This window comes from Tribolium madens, unplaced genomic scaffold (genome assembly GCF_015345945.1).
Source record: "Tribolium madens isolate multiple individuals breed KSU strain unplaced genomic scaffold, Tmad_KSU_1.1 Scaffold_20;HRSCAF=117;Tcas5.2_LG4, whole genome shotgun sequence".
NCBI classification, from domain to species: domain Eukaryota; kingdom Metazoa; phylum Arthropoda; class Insecta; order Coleoptera; family Tenebrionidae; genus Tribolium; species Tribolium madens.
In genome coordinates, this window is record NW_025400985.1 from 4666278 (window position 1) to 4690695 (window position 24418).

Sequence of the window (24418 nt, forward strand, 5' to 3'; positions counted from 1 at the left end):
TACATGGTATTTTTTTCTAGGGCGCGAGTTGTGGCGCATTCTGTATAATTATCAATAGTAATATCTCGAATGCATGCCAAATTTAGATTGTCGATAATTTAGCAACAAAACAACACAATTAGAATCATGCAATCTTTTTATTATGAGAAATTAAATCAAATCTTTCAAATTTCTGAGATTCATCCAGATTCGCGATAATTTAGCACACTATTGGCTTAAATTTTGTGAGGGAAATAGTGAAAAAAGAATTCAATTGATAATAATGTTTCGCCTGGGTTGTAAAACATTGTAAAAGCATCAAACCACAAAACATTGTTTGGCTTCATTTGAGTAAATTTTCGCAACATTTGCAGATAACGAAAATAAACGGCGAGTGGCGCGACAGCGACTGTAGCGAAGAGATCCAGCAGACGTTCAAATCCACCACCTATGATTTAAATTCTTTGAAACCTGATACCATCTACAAAATCGAATTGCGTGCTCACAACTCAATAGGTTCAAGTTCACCGGCTCAAATCAAAGTGAAAACAGCCAGAGGTGAGAGTCGGGAATACTATTATAGTTACAGTACCGAATTCAATTCCGCGACAATTAGTGTAACAATAAGTCTCGAATTAATTTCATTTATGTTTTTTATTAGGTTGTTTTGAAATTTTGTTGTGTGTCTCCGTGCAAAATAATAAAAACTGAATTAGTGTTTTTATTATTTTGTGGCGTGTGTGTGCGTATTATCTTTTTAACAATACCCTCCCTCCAGGTGTTTTTTATGGGAGCTCGACTTCAAGTGCATCTTTCTATATCCCTCTACAGGCTTCAATGACTGTAATCGTAGTGTTTTGTGCGTTTTACACGAATCGGTGCTAAATAGGAAAAGTTGACTCTTTCACTACAGGGGTTTTAATGAAATTAAATGTGTTCCCAATCGATAAATTCTGTAAATATTAAATGGTATTAATCACACATCGTTGCTTGGAACAATTGGGTGTTTCGTTTTCATTATTGTAAAATAGATTAATAGAAATTGCTTCTTTCGCATGATTTTAAACATTCCAACGCGTTGTTATTGTTGACTTTTAGTAGACCAAGCATGCTTGACATTTTTATTTTAATATTTTTCTCGAAGATGCAGCTTTGAATGTCATATCCGTTTTTATTGAGCTTCATTTCTCACCTTTACTAACAGTTTTCCTTGATTTGCTCGTAGTCGAGTGTGAATGTTGCGAGAATTGGATGCGCATGATTTAAAATTGTTGAATTACTAAGTTGTTAACCATCCCGTACTGCCAATTAAAATAAAATTGTATAGGTAGTACTACTTGTTTCTGAATCGAATTTTACGAATACCAAAAATTACGCAGAGTCGTTTGTGGTAGTTGAGAAAATTTATTTTATTGTTGATATTCAAAGGATTTAATGTGTCGAAATTTAAGACTGACGGCCATAGCTACAACAGACCTCTCTTGCGTTGTGTATGTATTTCTGCCAGACTTAGATCAATATCTGCATGTATGCATGTTTTTGTACTTAAAAGTTTTTAGATTTCATTGTTGTTGGTATTTTTTTTTATTTGTATCAAGTCTAAAAACTTTCAAGTTATGTTGTAGTTATTTTTTGTTTTGTCGCAATTGGACAATAAATTTAAGTCATCAACGAAAAAAATCAATCTCATTGTAATAGAATAATTTAAAAAACATGTCAATTTATATCAATAAAATTGTCTAAAATACATTTGTTTGAGTTAAACTGTAGTTTGTATTTTTTTAAGTTGTGCTTTTGTGAAGTGATTTTGAAAGTGGCTTTTCATGTGTTTAAACGACAAGGGACAAAAACGACTTGACGGAAATGTACGTAGCTTCTTGTTATCTTAACTGGACTTGAAGGACAAAATGGAGGTCATTAATTAGCCACCATTTTGTTTTGTAGATCTGACCCGCTTCTTAATCTTGCTTTGCATGCTTCTAGGTTTCATTAAGTGTGTAATATACTAACAATCACACAATAAAAACGGATTATGTATAAACCCCCAATTTTATTTTATTCGTCTTATTTCCAACTTTCAGAGTTTAATAATTTTTAAGCAGTTTTTGTTAGAAACCGGCATGAGCTGTTTTTAGAATAGTAGACATGGTGGAAGACAACACACTTCACAAAAATGCGCTCAATTTATTAAAAATGTGACTGATGGTCACATTTTTAAATCACAACTAACCAAACTAAATACGCTTAAAACAAAAACTCTCATCAACTTTGTGATTTTGATTGTGATTTGTTTACTAGGCATCGACCCTGCAGTGCCCTACAACGAACCTTCAGTCACTAACTTTGCTATAATTGGCATCGTGGTTGGAGCAGTCATTCTAGTGCTAATTCTCGTCGACTTAATCTGTTTTTTCGTGAACCGAGCGGGAATTCTCGCGTTTATCTGCGATCGAAACCGATCGAAGCACCACGAAGAGGATCCAAAACTCGGCAGGTATGCTCATTCTTTATTTATTGGATGAATTTTCAATGACACGATTTTCGACATCTGTACATAAATGATTGCTTGTTGTTTCCCGTAATAACACATGCTTTTGTGACGTTTTTTACATTTTTTCCCTATCACACATCACATTATACATTCGTTGGAAATTTTAGTCTATACAGTTGGCGATTTCCGCTGCCTTATTGCAGTTACAAAGCTGCCCCGGCGCATCCCAACAGTCTCAACCTGCCCCTACCTGTCAAATTGGCACCATCACCAATGTAAGGATCTGATGGTTGGTTGCATGCCTCATTGCATGGATGTTGTGGTTTATGCAAAAGCATGCTGTTATTATTGTCGACGTGGCTACAAACGAGATAATTTTTTGTACAGTTATGCTTCGTAATTTTGAGTTGCAGACGACTAACATAAGTGGGAAGGACGCGATGCTCATAGTGGTTATTCTCGCTCTTTGTATCGCATTTGTGTATTATAATAATTCAACAGATTACAAGTCGAATAAAAAAATCATGTATTGTTTTTAAATTACGTAAATTTGAGCTCATTGTGTATAGAAAAACAATGGAGATTGAACGTGGAGAATTGTTAAAGCCTTTTTATCGTCAGGAAGTAAAAATAAATAAACTCACACTTTCACAAAATAGACTGATTTAAAAACGAGGCGTTTATAAGAAAAAGCAATGACCAAATTTTTATTATTTTTGTAAGTCGGAAGTTGAAAATAATATGTAGATAATTATATTAGTGCAGTCAATGAAGGCACAAAAATAAGTTGTAGAACAAAATTTTTGATTTCAGGGTTGCGTTTGAGGGGTTGTGATATCCTGATGTGTATCAAGCTGTACCACCCTTTCACAACTCAACCTTAAAAGTCAGTTTATAATAAACTAACATAAAATTCACTTTATTTAAAATAAATATTATAGCATCTAATAAGTACTTATTTATATTTGTTTCACATTTTAATATGAGAAAATACAAAAATTCGACCAATGCGAGTACAATTTCAGTAAACAATTTCAGTAAACAAAAATGTAAGAACCGTCCAAAACAATAAGTTAAAAGCAGCATAGGTCGCAAAATTTCCTACAAGACAGTCTTTTCGGTTTTTTGTATCTTAAATAGTTTTTGGGGTATTCGCACATTTTAAAAAGACATTTTTTATTTCACTTTGTATCATTGTTCTTAAATCTACAGCAAAAGTGATTGTGACGGAATGTTGGTTGTATACAGCCTGCCCTAAGTTTTAGGGCCGGCCCAAAAATAATTATTTATAATTGATTTAAAAAATTTTTGCTAGTGCAAATGATAGAGGATTATGTAAACTTCAATTTAGTGCTTTGATATTATTCAGAATTTTTAGCCTATGGCAGTGAGATCATAAAAACCAAATTTGGGAAAAAATATCACTTAATTGGAATAATTTCTACATGAAAAAATTCCTTGATTTTTTTCTAGTAATTATTGCGAAAATAGAATATTGCAAAAGTTGATAGGTTTTGAGTAACTAACATTTTAATATTGAAAATCTGAAATTTTCCAATAATTTATGGTTGGGTTTGTGGTAATTGGTGATCAGGCCAGAATTTCTTAACAAAAGAAAAAGGTCCAAAATGACATTTATGACGTACCCGAGCTCTATTGTGCAGCACATCATCCCAAACTTGGCCATAAATTAAATTTTTAATTTTCAATATTAAAATGTTAATTACTCAAAATCTATCAACTTTTACATTATTCAATTTTCATTAGAAAAAATCAAGGAATTTTATCATGTAGAAAAGATTTCAAAAAATATTTTTCCAAATTTGGTTTTTAGGCTCCCACTGACATACACTAAAAATTTTGAACAGTATCAAAGTACTAAATTAAAGTCTATCGTTTACACTAGCAACAAGTTTTTTTAATCAATTAGAAATATTTATTTTAGGGCCGGCCCTAAAACTTGTAACAGGCTGAATTGCAAATTGTACTGTAGGCCTCTGCAGCTTGTAGACAACAGTCTTTTCTTATTCTTCCTTATTCTTACCTTCCTGAGGTTATGTTTTATTTCTTACATGAAAATGATCAGATTCGAAAATAATTTACACTTATAAATTCACTATCTTCGTCGCCAATTTTGTATGTACTGTTTGTAAACATACAGGATGGTTAAAACACTAATATTTCTTGCATTTCTGTTTTTAACCAATTTCGCCAACATTTTTCAATGAATGTATAAAATTTAAAGTGATTGGTGTCTCCATGGCTACTCAAATTATCATAATGGCCTACCTCAAATGGACCAATCACATCATTATCTTAAATATTTGAATGAATTTAAAAATCTAAAGTGATTGGCTTTTTACATTATTTTAATAGCCGATCTTAAAGTGTCCAATCAAAATGCTTTCAATATTTACTAAAATTCTTACGTTAATTCATTAATAGTTTTTTCGAAACTGTGATATAAACTACCGGATATCTCGAAAACTATTTGAGATACAAAAAACCCGAGAACACTATTTTGTATAAAATGTTATAAGCTTTAATTTTGTACAAAATTATTTATTTTGTAAGACGTAATTTTTTCTCGTTATATGCGAAAAATAGGTAAAACGGCATCTTTTTTGTGACCTGAAATTATTCTGTTCCGGATTATACATTACAAATTACAACTTATTCGGCGACTGAAGTTTTGGAAATTTGAATTTCTAACTTAAAATTTTTGTAACTTAGAATTTCAAAATTTTGTAATTTTTAGATTTTAGACAAATCGAGAGGTTACAATCTACTTTTTGTGTTTTTACCATAGAAATATTTTTCCTGTTAGATTAGTTTTTGAAATTTTTAAAGTTACATTTTTTTTGCAAATTTTAATTTGAATTTTGTTTGGGGTCATTTTAATCGGATTTTTCTTTTCTTTGATTTAAACATTTATTACATTTTTATGAAAGATGATCATGGAAACATAAAAAAACATCAAAACATCAAAAAAAAACCACTTTTCATCCAATTTTTATTAACATATGTTGCAGCTTTAGTAAGACTGGTCAAAACAGTTAAGATATTAAATTTAATGAATCTAATAGTTTTGCCTTTCAGTGTTTTAAAATAATTTCAAACCTAAGGCTTTTTTGAGTTGATTGTTAAAAAGTTCTGTATTTTCTGTGCGTTTTCAATTTTTATTCGCCCTGGAATCTGCTCAATTTGCGCCAAATACCTATCTAATCTTGTCAAACTCCAGCTGTAACAGCATGATTTTACCTTCCTCGTGTCTTTTTCTCAATTACTATTGTTCCCTAGGGAGGAAGAGCGTGAGCCTCTGAAGGACACCCACATGAACGGAGGAGAAAAAGCCATGTCCGTGGAATTCGACGGCAAACACGTCTACTCAAAATCGGGTGAAATAATAGGTAAACATTCAGCCGTTTAAGATCTGTGTTTTCAAGTGAAAGCTTCACTCATTCCATGACAGTTAAATCAGAGTGCAACACTGCAATTTTTGTAAACTATATATTTTTAAAAAGACCGCGTGCCAAATTAATGTAGCTTAAATTTCATACTTAGCCTCAGTATTATATTCAGACGCCAATTTCAAGTTTCTGTGCAATTTGTATAAAAAAAACTTGATTGGTGGTTTGTGTACAGCTTCAATGTTATGTGTGTAACTAAAGGGATTATGTATAAATGTTTCATTTTGTATAGTTAATTTAGGATAGTTTAGGTAATCCTACCAAAGCACTTATGTATCCGAATTTGGTTTAGCAGCAGCACTGGCAGTACTTAATTACAGACTGAGTAATTTTTAGTGATTTAACTCTGCGGTGAAATTTTTTTAAGACCCGACAATGTTTTTATTCATTAAGTTTTCTAGTTTATAAGAAATTAAGTACCAAAGTTATTATTTTAGACTAATGACATTTTTTATTGTATTTATGATATAATATATTGTAGCTTTTGATATGGAATAAAGCAATTAAGTACCTAATACAAAGCTAGTGTTCATTTTATTTAATTATACTACTAAGACTAAATAGTGAATAAGAACCACATATTGATGATGATGACTTAGTTTCACTCAAACTAATAAATAGACTGACATTTTTTAAGAATTTTGTATTTTTAATATAATTACTATAAAAAATACAACATACAGTAACTTTCATAAAAAATCAAAATTTTTAAACCTGTTTTTCCTTTTATAGCAATTATGTACACTACTTACATAAAAGACACAAAATAGATATCTACACCATGATGAAGAAATTTCTATTTACATTTTCATGTAGTAAGTTCAAACTGAGCAATTGTTCAGGTTATATACATCTGGTAATTTATAATGCGAAGCTAAATTTAACAGAAAGACTTACCCTAGAGTTTAAAGCTAATAAAGAAGAAGAAAAAAGAATAACAAATTTTAAAGGAGAAATGGCAAGATGACCACAATGAATGCGTTAAAAGAATAGCGAAAGGAAAGTTATCACTATATACAAAAATTTAAATAAAAAATAACAAAAATAGAAACTGATAAATTAATTTATAATAATGAGAGCTCCATGCTTGTTTTTTACAATAGTGGTAACAATGCGTGAAGGTGTTTGCATGAGCGAGGTGGATTAAATTACGATGGCGTTGTAATTTGTTTAGATGAGAGATGTTACAAGACGAGCCTTGAAATTGACTAATCTTTCGCTAGTTTGGGCCAAACGCTGCAACAAAAAAATCGAATTAGTTTAGTGGAGAGGATTGTGAGTGAGTTTTTACCAAGATTAAGTCTTGTACGAGGTTGGCGAGACCACGATTAGCAATGACAAACAAACGGGTGATGGGTCCGGGGATTCCCTCGCCGTGATGATCTACTCCAACGCTTTTGGCAATATCAACTTCTGCCACACCTCCAGGTCCGTTGATCTTTTCGTCTGATTCTTCAGTGGCTCCAGAGCCGGCAACGAGCTGTGCAATTAATCGCAATTAAATAATTGTCTTTCGAACGATTTAACTAACGAGGTGTTTTACCGCCTCATTAGCCCGACTTAAAAATCGCCTTTCACCAACGAATACCTAATTACACTGGTTCATTTCTACAGCTAATCTAACTTTAATGTGATTTACTTCTACTTGGAGTCAACAAACAATAATAACTAAGTGGATACAATACATTTTCTGGACGGTCGTGCACTACTTTTTTCTTCAAACTCACCTTTCAATACATTTCAGGAATTAGGGAAACGATCAAAACTGGAGTAAAAGTGAACGTACCGTTCACCCTTTCATACAATTAATAAAACTATGCTTTTATCAAAATTAACAATTCAAATTTCTTGAATATGGGTTTAAGAATTCTGATAAAACTCGGCTTATTTTAAAAGTGGTCGACCCAAATCTCAACCGGTCGTTTGTTTTCGTTTAAAAGATTAAACCGTTTAGCGCGGTGGTATTTTGTACAGTACGTGAAATGTTTAACACGAATTTTCATAATCTAATTATGTAAATGATCTAGAGAGGTAATGGAACAAAAGTTTTATTATAGTGCGGCTGCAGATTATGGTGATTGCCGATTATAATGACTTTGCAGATTATCTCCGCTCGCGGTTTCTGAAACAATGTCACTTTATGTTTGTGGCTTCGTATTGTTGGTTGCATAACCAGAAAAAAGAAAATTCGGTCAAGTACTTGAAAAGAAAATAATTTGATTTATGAATCTGTTCACAATTGATTTACTTACCACACGTGTATCGCTTGTTCAGAAGCATTGCGGAGGCGTGTTTTAATATTCATAATATTTGTAACGTGACTCAACAAGCGAGTGGGTTTCTTTTTATGAAAAAATATGAACATTTATGGATGTTACACTCTTACGCAACAGCTTATGCAATTACAAGACACTTTATTAATTGCAAAATTAGTGTTATTAAGACATATCTAAATTAAATTCCAAGATTATAGACAAGTTATTTCTAACAAACAGATTTCAAACTGTTTTTTTAGAAAGCAAAACAATCAGAACTGGATGAATTATGCGGAAATTATTGATATAAATTTTCATCATTTTTGGCTTATCTTGGTTAAAATAAGTGTGTCCATAATAAAAATAATCAACAAGTAGGTATTTTGCTTGTATTTTAAGTTGTATTTTGATTTTATGTAATTAGAATTAGTGTTTTAGTTCTTTATGAAAAATTCTTGATTCCTCAAATTAACGTATTTATTATTTAAAAGTCTTTATGATGCTTTAATTTTTACAAGGGTGATAAACACTGCGCAAGATTTTTCACAGCTTGCTGGAACTTGATAGGTGGTAAAGTAGAGGCTTTTATGGGCCATTAGCGTTTTCGTTAACACCTAATCCTTTTTTCTTCAAGCAAACGTTACACCATTAATTCTGATAAAGAAGGGGTGGTTATTAGAGTGAAAATAATCCGTGAAAGTTCTCTATAGGTATCGTCGCTTAATCCAGGTTTAATTTTTATTTCAAGTAAATAATTTGTGTTGAACATTTCACGTAATGGGTTTGTAGGGCACCGAATGCCATCTCTGTATGGAAGTGGCAAGTTTCTACTGCAAATTATTTTTCAAACAATCTTTGCCTTTCATTGCGAATTAGCGGAAGATTCATGGTGACCTTTGTGTTAGAGCCATCGTGTTAAAATGCATTTTTCGTCGATCCTTATGATGAAACGAGCGGTTCTTCTTTATTATGTGATCTGAGTAGAAAGTAATCCTTTCACTGGTGTCGTGTACTATACCGAATAATCTAAATAACTTTCCATTTTAAAACCGGCTAGTAATTAGTCGAAGTAAATAGAACATCGATTCATCTGGAACCCAATTTTCTTCCACTTGTCTTGGTCGTCAGTCATTTGTCTGTCATGTCTGGGATGGAGTTGTTAGACAGTTGGAGTTGGGTTAAATAGACAAAGTCGGCGTAGCAGAAGTCAGAAGAAGTCATTATTTGAGTAATTAAATAGTGCTTGAAATTACCAGACATGACACCTTTTAACTGAGCAATCAACCCTACTTAAAAATACGCATAATATTTACTCTCAAGCACTATTTTATGTACAGTTTTTGAGTTGGGAAGGAAGGAGGTTACGAGAGGGCAGATAGAGAAGAAGCCCCAAGCGTGCTTGTTAGTGCAACAAGTTGAGAGAGAAGGAGGGAACAGTCAGTGTTGGTACTGGTGATACCTTTGCTGAAGAAGCAGCCCCGTAAGGTGTTATGGTCTGGGAAGTCTTCGCGTTGGTCGTCAAACCCCATCCCAAATTCTCAGTGCCAGCAACCATCCTGTAGACAGTGCCAACTGTACGAGCAGCCCTGTCCGCCGTGTTCTAAACACTCAATTTTGTAGTTTTTGCGTTTCCGTTTCTGGCTCCCCCCAAAACAAGTCAAATCTCAATGAATACATATTTTTAACGATGTCAAAGATACTCCGAGGCATTTTCTTTAGTGAAAGCAAACGAAGGTCGCCTCAAATTCGTAATTCGCGGACAGTTTTCTTATCGAAAAATTTTGTTACGACACGACTGGCCTTCTGACGAGACTTGGGTTTGATCTGGTTTATAATTGAATCAACCATGTGATTAATTAATCAGCAATAAGTGCAAAATAGAATGTGTCTCCGGATAAAAATTTTTGCAAGCCTGTCACATTCTCGGTTCGCTGGAAAGGGTGGGTACGAGGCAATTATGCAAACCACACGCTTTTGCACCAAGGAAGTGGTAATTAAGACAGTATGCTAAATAAGGTCGTGAAAATTTACATAAAAATGCTGCATTTTGTCGCAGAATAAATTATACAATCGAGTGATACACTTTTGGCCAGTGGCGGCGTATTTCAATTTTAATGTGCGTCGAGGATCGGGATGATCATAAGAGTGTTATCAGAAACTATATTTCATTGTGGTACATAACACATTTGTTCTATAACAACATTTGAAATATAAAACACAAACAAACTAATTTAAAACTACTTTTTAAACTGAAAAATTTTTGTGTTTTTTTTAATACAAATTTTGCTTCAAAGTGAGCAACATTTTAACTTTATTTAGGATAAGAAGAAAATAATACTTCCAATTTAAGTAAGGTAAGTATTTAATTACTGTAAGTAATAGTGAATTACCACATGATACGTCTGAGGCAACATGTCGATTAAGTAAGATTATAATGTTTTTTTTTTTTTAATTTGGCGTTAAAGCTGTTCATGAAAGTTCGATTGTGAACAAACCATCGCATTGAAGGTTATTAATCTGACATTTGACACCTCGCCGGGCGTATTAAAAATTGTGGTCCGTTCACAAGACACTTAGGTATGTCACCGCCAACTATGACGCCAAATTTAAATAAACACCCGTTATTTTTCACCGATGTATTTCTGTGTAATAAATGTACTAGTAGTGAAAAAAATATTATATATATGTTGCGCATCTCAGAAAATAAACAGCTCGGCTATAAAAAATCTCTTCTCTACCTTGTGATATAATGTAGTATTGTGCACTTGCAAAGAAAGTCGCTGAACACTGAGTTCAGAGTTTTTCATCAGACTTTTTGTTTATTTTACTCGCAAATTAATAATGAACGTTTGAACACTGTTAAATATTCTGAATATGTAGGTAATTAATTAATTTATGCATATGTATTATTACTATTTAAAAAATAGGTATTGAAAAATTTGGTTTAGCCTATAAATAATACTGAATAATTAAAATTCGTACTTTTCACTACGTTTGTGGGCATGTGTTATGTCTAATTTGCTATAGTATAGTTTTTCCAACAATAACTTGAACTTTTTTAAAGCATTAAAATCAGTAAAGATGAATACAAAACATTGAAATTGGAAAAAAATGATGTTAGAATCACACGTGGAGTTGATAGTTAATATAATAAAATTAAGAAAATATACAGGTGCGCCAGAACTTGCGCCCCAGAGAAAATTTTAAAGTAAGGTAATATACCAAGAACATGAAAAAAGTGTTTCAAAAATTCTATATGTCAAAAAATTTTGACATTTATTCTTTGACATTTAAATTTTTTTTGTCTATTTAGATACTGATGATCTTGTATTTGTTTTTATACAATTATTTAGTAAAGGTACAAAAATTTTGCCAATAAAAGCCACAAATAACATTGAACAGAGTTACAATTTAAGATACAACTTACTTGTTTCCTCTTTTAATAGCCTATAGCAAAAAAAACTTGGAAAATTATTTATCCAATCGAAATAAGTAGAGTCAAAGTGCAAAATTTAAACCTTCATGACTTAATAGATAAAATTTTAACATTTTTTCCATGTTCCTGGTATCTTACATTATATGGCATTTTTCTCTGGGGCACGAGTTCTGACGCACCCTGTATTATTTTGAAATCTTTATGAGATTTTAAAATTCAAAATCTAAGACAAATTATTTTAATATCACTAATATTAGCCACTTTCACTTGGATAAAAAATAAAAAAAATACGCCACTGATTTAGTTAAAAATTCATATTGACGTCATCACGAGCGCACCTTGACCAAAGGTATAATTTAGAAATACCCGTCCGTTGACACAAGAATCGAATTTGGCAAGACTTTCCAAGTGTAAAGGTCACTCTCGGCCTCAGGTTCGAAATGTTATCCTTGACATCCAAAAATTTATATTCACTTTGTTTAATTTGCAAAAAGTAACCTAATTTCGCCATGCGCATCGCCGAATAAAAGTGTGAGTACTTGAAAAAATTTATTAATACAATTGTCAACTTAAAATTAGGTGGAGACGTGAATAGTGGTCATACAAATCGGTGTCAATGTGTAACAAAATTGTGAAGAAATGGAATGGCGCTTAAAAACCTAAATGATCATCTTAACTAAGTGCTGCTACTTGATTCACGACGAAATATTTGAAATTGTGGTAGAAAGTAGGTTAAGTTACAAAATCACTCGATGTGATCCAAAATACTCGTAGCAACACATTCGGAAAAAATCCATTACGCCCCGTTGCTTACCCGGATTATATCAAATAAGAAATTTCCAGAGCCGGCTGCACCATGATGCTCCGTCCCACCGAAAGGAGAGTATCTCTTGTTCCTATCGGTATCGTCGGCGTCAACGTTTGATAGATCTTCCGCGGGTTGTGGTGCCGATTCGGCCCCATCTTGATCCTCCTCTTCCTCTTCTTCCGCAGCTTCTTCCTTTTCTGCTGCTCGAACCACCCTCACGTGCCTTTTTGCGACCGTGTTGTCATCGTCGCTGGCAGCTGACTGTAACAAAAAAAACAAATTGAATCATCTACGAGTCTCACTTTTTCAATCAAACAAAAACGCCAACATGATAGAGAAGAAAACAATTTATTAAATGAATAAACAATCCTGAAACACAATAAGTCTTCCATAAGTCTTAAGAATGGAATTTCTTGTTAATAAATGGGATGACTTCCATGAATCCTCGAGAAATCTTCCTTGACTCTCGTTGGTATACAGACGAGATGTGTGGAGTGTTACGTGTGAAGAAACTGTTACCTTTGTCTCGACTCAGTATTATCAAAGTACCGTAAAGAGGATAGAGAAGAGAATGAATGATAACACATGAGCCGCCTCTTGCACGTATTCAAGCAAGATCAGTGAGTCTCTCGATGAGTAATCTTTGAGTGAAATCTCACAGTGTAGAGTGTTGAGGTTGTGTTTACCACAGTCTGGCCAGTTTGAGTAGCAGAAGTCGACTGAGAAATCCTCAAATCAACATTATCAGCCGGACTTGTCGACTCGTCCTCATCTTCATAGTCTTCATCTTCATCGGGTGGATAAGTGGGCAAGACAACATTGACTCTTGACGCAGTACTACCCCCACTGCTCCCACCACTTCCTCCACCCAAGCCGCCTCTGAGGATTACACGGCCAAACACACGAAACGCTGTACTGGTCACGTTCTGAATCACATTATCGAGCACCTGGCGGAAAACCAAAAAATCATTTTCGGAGAAAAATCTTCTTATGTAACAAAGAAATAAAGCATTGACCCGAATTTTCGATAAGAAAGTTGTTCACTTTTAATTAAGTTACGCAAGTGCACCAGTTTTAAGCGATTTTTGGGGAGAAAAATGCTAATCATGGCCAGTTGCACGCGTAACGCAAGCTTTAAAATAATGACTACAATTACCGCTAAATGCATTATTCATGCGGATTGCCATGATTAAAAATATGTGATTAGAAGGCGTGACTCGAGGCGAGTACAAACATTTATGTTGACATGCCTGAATTCGATATTTCACTTTTTATCTAAGAAAATAACGGTTTGGGTCATGCTTTATCTATCGCAAAATTGAGGGATTTTTACCTGCGATAACGGTGGACAGAAGACGCCAACAAGTTTCACTATACTGTTTACACTTCGTAACAATCCCGGAATATCAATGCTTCCTAAAATATCTGATAAACCTCCTCCGGATGTGCCAGTAGTACCAGTAGAAGCAGTACCACTTGCAGCGACACTCGTAGAGCCGCCGCCACTTCCACCTATCTGTTTTATTCAAAAAATTAACAAAAAGCCGGAGAAAAGCCCAAAATCCTCATGAAATGGCATCGCAACCGGTCGCTTCCAGACTTTTCGGCGATGATGATGTAAAAACCTTCACCTGAGTGGAGCAATTCCCAATTGGGAAATAATTGTTGCAACAATGCAGACTTATTGATAGGTTCCAGTATGTAAATTAGTGAATGAGAATAGAATAATTTGTGTCATGATCTAAGTGCATTTTTTTACGAAAATTTTATCCAAATTGTTAGCACCATTGATTCAAGGGTAGTAGTTTTCCTATAAGGCGTAGAAAGTTCTACGTCCGGTAAAACTAAGCAGAACACGTGTGAAACATAATCAGCTACGTGGCCAAAATGTAATGAAAGTTGAACATTGTTCTTGTGAGAAAATTAAACATTTTTTCGAGGAAATTCAACACGAATAAATGACTGTTATTATAGCACAACATATTTTTAATAAGCGAAGCCACTTTCGTTTTGTTTCACTTTTTAGCATAATTTACAATTTCAAAATTTGCATAGACTGACTAACAAAGGATATTTAAATACATGACTGTGTAAGATCATAAAATCAGATAAAATCTAATGGAGGTAATTATAAATGAAACTAATAATATTTATTGTAGTCAAAATATGTAGATTTCTCAGTCTTTTAGAGTTCTAGAACTATGAAAATGGCATGTCTAATTGCGCTACATAATCAATTATGAAAGGTTTATTCAATATTTAAGCAATTAATATTTGAAATACCACTGCACTCATCTGTAAAATCGAAATGGCCGCATTTTCAATAAATCGTAGTTTAAACACCATTCTATATTTGGCTCAAGTAAAAAATAACATTCTTAAATGATTATGGCACGTTTAAATAGCTATTACCACCGTATTTGAATAGACCTTGTCAACCACACAACGTAAATTACAACTTGGACAATTCCTTTTGGTTATTATGATTTATTTCAACAATTACATTTCAAGGAGTGACACATAACATACTCGTAATATGGTATAATTAATTTAAACAAATTGTTACACAATTTCACCAAAAAATGTAGGACTAGGTGGGATCAACTTTCATTACATTTTAAAGAAAAAAAAACTTGTAGGAACTGGCATTCAAACATATTGTTAGCACATCTTTAACAGGAAGATTTTAACTATTAATTTTGCATAAACAAATTGTTTTTAGGACACGTCCTTTCAGCTGAATTTTAATAAATTTGTGGAAAGTTTGATGTAAACCTTGATATTTTTCCTAATTTACATGAAATTTCGGAACCGATTCCTGTCAAAGTTCAAATTGAAGACTATAAATGAAACGTTTGGTGTTTTGCGTTTTATTAAACAATAAAATTAAGTGAAAAAAAGAGAAAACTGTGCTTTTTAGTGTCATAAAATGGATTCAAAGACAGAATTAGTTAGAAAAAAGTCACTTAATTTACGTAAATTCTTTTTATTTCGCGTTCTATGTTTGTGGATGTTGTTTAAACAACCATTTAATGCAAAAGTGTTTGCCTTGCATTAGTAGGATTATGCAATAGCGCGATTCACCTCAAAGGATGTGTTTGAATGTAAACTTTGAAAAATTAACATAACTTTATTGTTAGCCAAATTTCGTCTTAATTGGCAATTAGTTGATTAAGTCGTCCTTCGAGATTTTATAAAATTGCTATAAATAAGGAAACGGAAGTTTTCAAGAAATTTAAGGGAATTTCCAATGGTGCTGTGGGTAAAATCAACACGATCTCGTGTGAAAATTGTTATGACAATTTTGATGAAGTCCCAATTCGCAAGCCATTGTGAAGAAATCCGATTACATGAAGCCTTGAAGATTGTGTTATGAAGCCTTGAAAGAGGGAAATTTGAGGATGACGCTTGTTATGCTTCATTTCGGTGTAATGCATCTTTTGTTCATGAAAACAATACACGTGTCGAATTATTTCCGTTAGGATCCGTTTCTGTGATGAGTATTTAGAAAGTGTTTTCTTCAGTTAACCGACACACTGAGTTAAATAAAACCATCAAATTGTCATCTGTCTAATTCCATTGTTATTTGCAAAAAGGTCATTATCGTCAGGAATTTTACTTCTTAATTGTCCGAAAAGCACGACAATAGTCCGGATTCGCTTCCGGATGCTGGGATCACGCGAATCCGACATCCGCATGCTTGTTATATAAGACCTAATACATCCATCTGCTAAATGACGCGTCTTTTCTTACTTTCACTTACTTTCTTCAACCTTGTGGTGCAGTTTGGTAGGCATCGAAGAGCGCATAAACGTAACAATGATCGGACAAGAGACACAAAATCGAAAGTTGCAACAAACAGTATTTGGGTGTAGAGTTTGATGCGAAAGAAACGAAATGGAAATGAAGAGAAATTCTGGTGGATGTTGCATAATACTGACCTGGAGGTTAGAGGACGCTGAGAACTGTGCGGGGAAATATGGGGCAGCAAAACTAACAGCAACCAAAACACTCAAAACACACGCGGTACTTACGATACACTTCATTTTGACTAGACTAGGTTAACACTTCTGAAAACAAAGAAAAACAATTAGTTATTGTGAAAAATGGTCAACTTTGACCCCGAGGGGACAGACACAATCTGAAAGTTTTCTACTCACGTAGAGTTTTGAAATTTTGCGAGGATCACGTGTGTTGGTTAAATGGCCACATACAGTTATGCACTAACGATATTACGTTAACGAATAAAGCAAAATTCCAATATTATACAAGCCTGGTCCTTTCACTTTTGTTGAGTTGTCTAGTACTGGCACTGGGGCACTAAATTATATAATCTGGTTCGTGCCAAAATCTAGATGTTCACTTGAAAAATTCCACCACGAAATTGATCGGATTCTCAACGCTTTCTAGCAGTTAACAGTTTGAAATATTGTGGAGGGACAAAGAAGTTATCATTGAAGCTACAAGCAGACCTAGACCTATAAACTTACGAATCGTACGAACGATTCAGTGGCGAACTCGGTTCCTACCACCTCCAATTAACGAATTTTTTTCAATTATATACTAATTACAACAAAACATCTCATTCATCGTATGCTTTTATACAAATGTTAGTAACACAAGGACTATTACGACATGGAATCTGCCAATACGAAAAGCAGAAGATTCGACTAATTTCCTCACAGAAAATTTCCATCTTCTCGATTGCTTGTATCAGAAAGTGAAGTGGAGCATTTATTATTACAGTTTATTTGTCTCAATACCACGTTAATCACAAGAGAATGGCAGTCGCTACCACGCAAACTAAATAACATAATTTCTTGTTAATTTATGAAAATTCCGTTTGCATGTCCTTAGACTAGCAGATAACGTTACAACAATTACTTTTTTGCACAACATTTCTTTGCATAATCGAACAATTCGATCAAAAACACCACAAACTGTAGAAGGAGAAAGTGGCACGCCCTGAAATATCTGGATTGATTCTAGTAAAGTGGGTTACTCGGTATCATGTTCTTCCGTCAGACTGAAAAATTTTGACGCCAACAAGTTTTCAAAATTGTAAACCCTTGGGGTTAGGCCTTGGACTATTCTCTAATAAAGTTGTCTGACTGGACATCATTTTCAATAATTCAAATCAATAAAAAGTGTCATTTGGCGTGTGGAAAGTAGTTGTACTTCTTGTTTCTATACGAGAAAGAAATTTGTTGTTTACAATTTCTTGTCCACGCCATATCACGTCTGGATTTTTAGTGCAAATGATTCAGTTTTCTTTCGTGGGAAATGACTTCCTTGCGTTTTATTTTCTCCCATTATAAGCTGATTTAGATGCCATTCAAGTTTTAGGAAATATGCATTTATCCGGTTTTACAACTTTATAGAAAGAATAATGTCTTTATAATACAAATCTATTAGTAATTAAAATAAATTGTGCCAAATTTAAATTAATTTGTATTGCTCTCTATTTTATTGTTGTTTACAAAAAATTAAAAAGCGTAACATTTTATAAACTCAAAATTAGTTGAAAAAATAACAAATTATGAAAGGTGGCCTGAATAATTAATATTCAAATTTATTGCATTATTATTTTTAAGAACAGCTTACTGAGAATTCAAGCTGTATCAAAAAGTAGTAAAATTTCCAAACTCTAATTATTTAGAGAAAATATCCTCAAATTTGGCGAGAAGTATGAACCCAGCATTTTTTAAAATCATTTGTCTTCAGTTATTAATAAAAATTAAAGTACTATAAAAAATATGATCGTGTTTTAAGAATGAAATTTAGTTTTTGAGTTGTCATTTTTTTGTCAAAATTCCATAAAAATTGAATAAAACGCAGATAGTTATAAGCTTTAGATTATTGTTTTTGTAAAAAAGGGTTTTATAGGAGGTTGCCATTTAAAAAATACAAAATTTTACAGAACTCAAAAACAAAAGAAAAATTAGAAAAAATTTATTCTTGATAAAGCATTATTATTTCTATATTATTCGTACTTTATCATTTATCAATTAGTTTTTTCAAAAAATAAATAGTTTAAGAAAAAAATGTGCAAAAAACGTTTGGTTCCCTACTTCTTATTCTTCTGGTATGTATTACATAATTTATTTATTCAAATTTTTTATAGCATAAAAATCTGTCTAAAATTTATTTTTTTATTTTGCGCTTTTACGAAGGCTTTCATGAATAACACAATGTGTTACCAATGTGTTACCGAAATTTTTTCGGTATAAAAAACTCAAAGTAGAAAAAAATATTACAATAAAACTCGTTATAGAAGACAATTCAATCAATCGCTTGTTTTTTTTAAATGAATGCTTCTCTAACTTGTATTTTAGTATACTATTATGCATTTTTGCCATTTGGTTTTTTTAACTATTTTATTATACACAAGAGGATGTATGTATGTACTTATATTGGACATTCTTAATAACATGAAGACATTAAAATAGGGCAAATTAAACAGAAAAAGATTGTTCATTTGCGTAATTTTGTTGATAGTGTTAGCCTACAAATACCGTGCGATCAAAAAAAAATAAATTAAGAGTAGGCGGTGATTAAAGTCCTTCAGGTGGCAATCGTGATTTTTGACATCAAATGTGAGCGGAAACTTTAACAAATTTGCGGTTTATTCATTTCAAGTGAAATAATGTTCACTTTAGAGCAGAAAATTTTTATTGTTTCAAGTAATTACAAAAATGCTGTACAAGACGAAAACGGTGAATGGTCATTTTCACTTTCAGTTTGTGTGGAAAATTTCCAGCCCAGATTCCCAGCCAATATGTTGCCAACTGTAGATTTTAATCGACGCCTACTCTATTTTTTTTTGATAGCACGGTATTATAATATCAAAGCGACAAGATTTTAGCCTGATTTTATGAGTTTTTTTTCGATTTTAGATCTTAAAGAGTCCAATTTGGTATTAGGTAATTAAGAAAAGTTTTGGTAAAAAAAAATAATTTTATTAACTAATTAGAACCACATTAACAGACTTAAGAAAAGAATTTGAAATTAAGTATAAAAAAGCAGTGACAAAGGGGATAGGAAATTCAACTGCTTATATTTATTAAAAAAAAATGTTAACAATAAATTTTAAATCTGCCATAATAGATAATATTGATGCTTTTTTAGCAAAATGATAATTACCATCTTTGAATTTAACAGTTATTTATTCAACTTACAAATGTATGTATTTGATTTGATAGATTTAGCAGATGCCACGTGAACTGCAAAGCACTATCTTCTTCACCTCATAAAACATGTCACTTGTCAATGTCACTAAAAATTATTCTTTTATGTCAGAAATTTTGCAATTTACTACCCTTGTAATTGGTTTTCATATTATCAGAAAGACAAAAATATGTAGTTTAAACATCGGCTGACTTTTTGTATTGTTGACGTTATGACACCATTTTCATATTATACACACAAAATAAGAATCATTTCAAATGTTAAAAAATTACATTGACGACCAAAATATATTGTATGTGACTGTGTGTGAGTTTTAGGACAGCCTATTTACACTTTATAAATAGAAATATGTACAAGTTTAAAATCATTTGTAATGTGTAGACGATTGCATGTCTTGATCATGCAAGAACACTTAGCAATTTTAGCAACCTAATTATGTTCAATAAAAGTCACTATCATGACCACTTACATCATTTATGTAACAATTTATCTTGTGTTATTATCACAAGTTTCAACAGTTTGGAAGACTTGTAACTTGATAATGATTGTCGTAAGCTAAAACCGGCCCAGTTACATTCATATTTACTCAAAGTACATGAAACTGTTTGTCAATAAGGAAAAGTTGCAATTACAACTTTTGGTAGTCACAAAATTCTTAATATTATTGAAATGTCACTAACATAATTACTTGAGCGTGAAATTAAAAATAATTGCCAAATTGAATACTGTGTGAATTGTGCAATTTTTGCAAATTTTGTAATTGAAGATTTTGTATGTTGTACAGTCAAGTGCAAAGTGAACGTCACTTAATTAATTAGCAGGTTCCAAATATGCACAAACCCCTAATCCATGCAAAACACAACTTTCGCCTTTGAAGACGTTCGATTTATCTCTTGCATTAAATTTGAGAAAGTTAATGTCGAAATAACCAACACATGATTTCTTATTTGAGGTAAATTTGGTTCAGTTAAGTTCTGACACAAATTTAGTGAAGCTTCAAACCGACTTATCAAAATTTGCGTAAACTTCAAGGTCGTCCATTAAAAAAAACACATCTAATGTGGAGTCATGTTCGGGGCGTAAACACCCACTTTTTGCACAATAATTAATCCATTGACATTCACTTGCAGTCCACAAGTCCAAGTTTATTGCAAAAGTAAAACGAATTAAAAACAATAAAGAAACTCGTAAAAATTAATTGAGTAATCGAGTAATTAACACACAAAGATTTAATTTAATTGAAGAAGTAGGAATTGAAATCGTTGCAAAAACCGGGATGCTACACAAAGATAGTATCTTTGTCAAGGTTCAAGAATTGCGTTGTCTTTTGTAAAAACGTATTTCATCGAACGTAAGGTCAGAGTGCGTTGCTTTCGCTCAATGCAGAGTTTATGACTTTTGTATATTTTAATTGCCGGCTGTTTATTTCTTTTAAGGAGGACCATTCGAAACTTTCCAATAAATAATTCTTAAGAAATTATCAAAGTGAATTTATTCGTATGTGGTTAGGTTTTTTCTTATATTCAAACGCGAGCAAAAGTGAAATTCACATTTAAACGTCTTATGTAATGGTGTTAGAATTAGAATTAATTAAAGTAAGCAAGCCTTATTCGAGCCAATTATCAGTAATTAGAAAAAATTGCACCGATTTTTGAAAAATTTAACCGATGTCCCAATATCGCTTAGTAAAAGGACCAGTCGCTTGACTTGATTAAAACCTAATTAACAATTAGGTGAAACTGTTAAGACTTTGTGGTCAAAAGCCGAATAGTTTTTCTCGATCCTTTCGTTCGGTAAAAGTAGTAAAAGTTGGGTAAATATCGAGCAGAAGAATCAATGAATAGCGCGACTCTAGTGACCTTGAAAGAAGCTCGAAGCTTTCGCTCAGTAAATTTATAATCTGTCAATTAGATTTCATGTTTCGGACTCTTCTCTCTCAATTTACACGACTTTCGAGTTATAATACCGGTTGTTTTGTTTCAATAAACTACCACACGTGGTTTCTCGAAACTCTTTCAGATTGTGTTAAGATAAGACAAGAAGGCACTTACTGTAAAAAAGTAACAAATGCACACAGCACAAACACGAAGGAAGAACTAAACTGACACCGAACACCCGAGAGTTTTCTAATCGAATATCAACTTTTCTCCCGCCATTCTCTCTTTAAAACCACCACCATCAGCGACCATCGTACAGTGAAATGATATCGTATTCTGTAATTTTCATTGGAGTGGAACGTTTGCCAAAGTCTACTGGGTTTCCCGTAATAATAGCTAAGAATCTTCTTGTCAAGAAGCGTTAATTTTCGGACGATTGGTGCAATTTCTGATAGTCGAAATCCGACTTGGGTTCAATGTCTGGCTTTTAACCAGAACCCAATTAATTTCGACAATTGTTTATTGTCACTAGAATAGAGAAATCTTTGTTTTTCCGCATCCGGTTAACACCTTCGAATATCATTGACCATGAAGTGCATGGAAAATTACTTTAATTAAATTATAATTTTTTGGAATCGGAAAGAAAGATGTGTCAAGAGACAATCAACCAAAGTGTGAAAGTATTAACCTACTTTAGATCTTTTCGTCTCTAAGCTTGATTGGTTTTGTTTGATGATCAAAAAACCAGTCACTGTCTCATTTTTATTAAATTGTTAATCAACAATTCATGAAATTGTCTTTGTCAAGGTTGGTAAATAATATTTCAAAATGACATCCGCAATGGTTTTTCCTACTGTAATGGCAAATGTAGAAGCGCTGTAGGTTGTCAGTTTTTCTTATTCCCTTCGTTTTTTCTAATTTCTCTGACTTTCTCTTTTTTGCTATTTTGTATAACAATACTTCAACGTGTCGTACAGTTATCTAGACAATTTATAAATTTGTTCTAAACTAGGTGTGCCAATACGAGATTATTGTTCTGTCCAAGCTCAAGTACAAATCCATAATAAAGAAGAATGTTTCTTGGCACTTAATCAGATTTAATTGAAACGTGTCACAAAAATGTAATTACAGGTGTTTAGTAATTAAGAAATAAGGACGCGGGTTTTATTTTCGCAAATTATTTTAGTAATAAGTGATATTTTTAATCACCAATTTACGAAAAACTTTATTTTTACTTATGCAACTAATGGTACTGCAATTAACAATTATTTTATTTGATGCAAATAAATTACCCGTTGCGTTACAATACACAATTATTTTAACCTCGAAGTTTTTGTTGATAATAATAAGACAATAGCATTTCATGTACGACATGTATTAAAAATGTTTTATGAATATTTATGCAAATTTTGTTTTTACAATTTCAGTAAAAAAATCATTACCTGTCGATTAAAAATTAAAATCACTTTTGACGAAATTCCAGTTCCTGTGTGAAACTCATCAAAAAATTAAGTCGGTTTTTGCAATTGACTTTGCAAACTTTTATTTGAGTTAATCTCGAGGACGAGATTTTAAGTTATTAATGCAAATGATGTTACTTTGTATAAATCAAGGAAATTATACAAAAATTGGAAGGGGCCATTCTCCGAAATAACTTTATGGCAAACTGCACAAATGCATCTTTCATAAGTTTACGACCTGAAAGTGCTAAAAGAATTCTTTTTCGTAATTATTTTAATTAGTTTTCTCTTTGTCTTTATGCGTTTTTAATCCATCTGGGGTAATTTCCACTAAATTTGAAATGGTTTTTTCTCTTAAGTGTGTTTAAGTAAAAGTTGATTATACGTTTACCCTTTAAAACTGACTCATTGATTACAATTACAAATGACCGTCAAACAAGGCTTGAGCTTTTACAATTTATAGTTTAGGATTAATCTAATTATTATTAAGAGTAATAAGGAGCTTTTAAATGCATTTAGCGCAGCTAGCTTTAACAAAAAATCTGCATGTGGCTCAAATATATTTAAATTAGTTATTATAATAACAAACTATCATTACTCTAAATACAAATTTGAATAAAACATAAACATTATTTTGAGGTTTTTAAGAAGCAAAAATCTTTCTTCAAGGACATGTTACATATATTTTGCCACGACGGACACATTTTCACAATTGTTCCTTATCCAAATAAAAGTCATGTAATGCCAATTGTTCATTTTAATTTAAAGAATGCATTCAAATATTATTGCATCATTTAAATAGACCAAAAATTGATAAAAATCATTTGGAATTCTCATAAGAAAATTGGACAGTTCCGTGAATGTTGCTGTGGGATTCTTTTTTAATGTGGTCGCAATTTTATGTAACACAGATATGTAATTTAAAAAAATCAAATTATACAAATTAGAAGAAAGTAAAAATGATCATATTTTATTAGTGGTTTGAATGTAGTCAAACAAATCATAATTTCCACATCACTAAACTCACAGAGTTTGACAAGAAAACATTTTAAAAATATTTACATTTCTTTTACAAAAAAAAAATAGGAGTTCAATAAAGTCGAAATTACTTGTTTGTGTGATTGTGCAATTGCTTTAAACCCGTATTTTTACGTATATCTATTAATTTATTAAGCAACGTTTAAAAATCACAGTTAGAAAATAATAAATTGGTTAACGCTTATTAGCAAAATTAAGGCTGCATTTACGCCATTGAGCCTTGCGTAAAATTCAGAGATTGGTTCATAATTTAGTACTTTATATGCATTTGCATGCACTTTCAGGTTCGATTGTTTTAAAAAAAGTTGTGGTTTGTTGTTATGCTCAATAAAAAAATTTAATAGCGATAAAACCAGAATAGACACACACGAAGATATATCAAAATGTCACAATAACGAGAAACTCCAAAGTCATTT

General features: G+C 32.3%; 2 protein-coding genes across 9 annotated transcripts in view; one reads left to right on the top strand and one right to left on the bottom strand.

The window, feature by feature from the left end:
- LOC123005794 (fasciclin-2) overlaps positions 1-6455 on the top strand; it is a 63907-nt gene extending 57452 nt beyond the window's left edge. Inside the window, exons 6-9 of one of the 4 annotated variants that reach the window (XM_044399758.1) lie at positions 354-537; positions 2278-2473; positions 2638-2745; positions 5771-6455. In XM_044399758.1, the coding sequence (XP_044255693.1) occupies positions 354-537; positions 2278-2473; positions 2638-2745; positions 5771-5900 (618 nt within the window). In that variant the 3' untranslated portion in view covers positions 5901-6455. Of the gene's footprint in view, positions 1-353; positions 538-757; positions 2237-2277; positions 2474-2637; positions 2746-5770 lie in introns of those variants that run through there. The other 3 variants (XM_044399759.1, XM_044399760.1, XM_044399761.1) reach the window with 3 other exon arrangements.
- LOC123005796 (DNA-directed RNA polymerase I subunit rpa1) lies at positions 6451-21812 on the bottom strand. 5 transcript variants are annotated; one of them, XM_044399765.1, is made up of 8 exons: positions 16600-16850; positions 16381-16506; positions 13773-13955; positions 13099-13386; positions 12446-12700; positions 9655-9795; positions 7232-7420; positions 6451-7176 (listed from the first exon to the last, which is right to left on the bottom strand). In XM_044399765.1, exons 2-8 carry the CDS (start codon positions 16483-16485, stop codon positions 7111-7113), a joined length of 1227 nt encoding a protein of 408 aa, XP_044255700.1. In that variant the 5' UTR covers positions 16486-16506; positions 16600-16850; the 3' UTR covers positions 6451-7110. The 5 variants fall into 5 exon arrangements, with proteins under 5 accessions (XP_044255700.1, XP_044255701.1, XP_044255697.1 ...); XM_044399766.1 differs by lacking the exon at positions 16600-16850 and adding an exon at positions 21679-21812 and having other exon boundaries at positions 6569-7176; positions 13126-13386; positions 16381-16509; XM_044399762.1 differs by lacking the exon at positions 16600-16850 and adding an exon at positions 21679-21812 and having other exon boundaries at positions 6569-7176; positions 16381-16509.
- Between the last annotated feature and the right edge of the window lie 2606 nt (positions 21813-24418).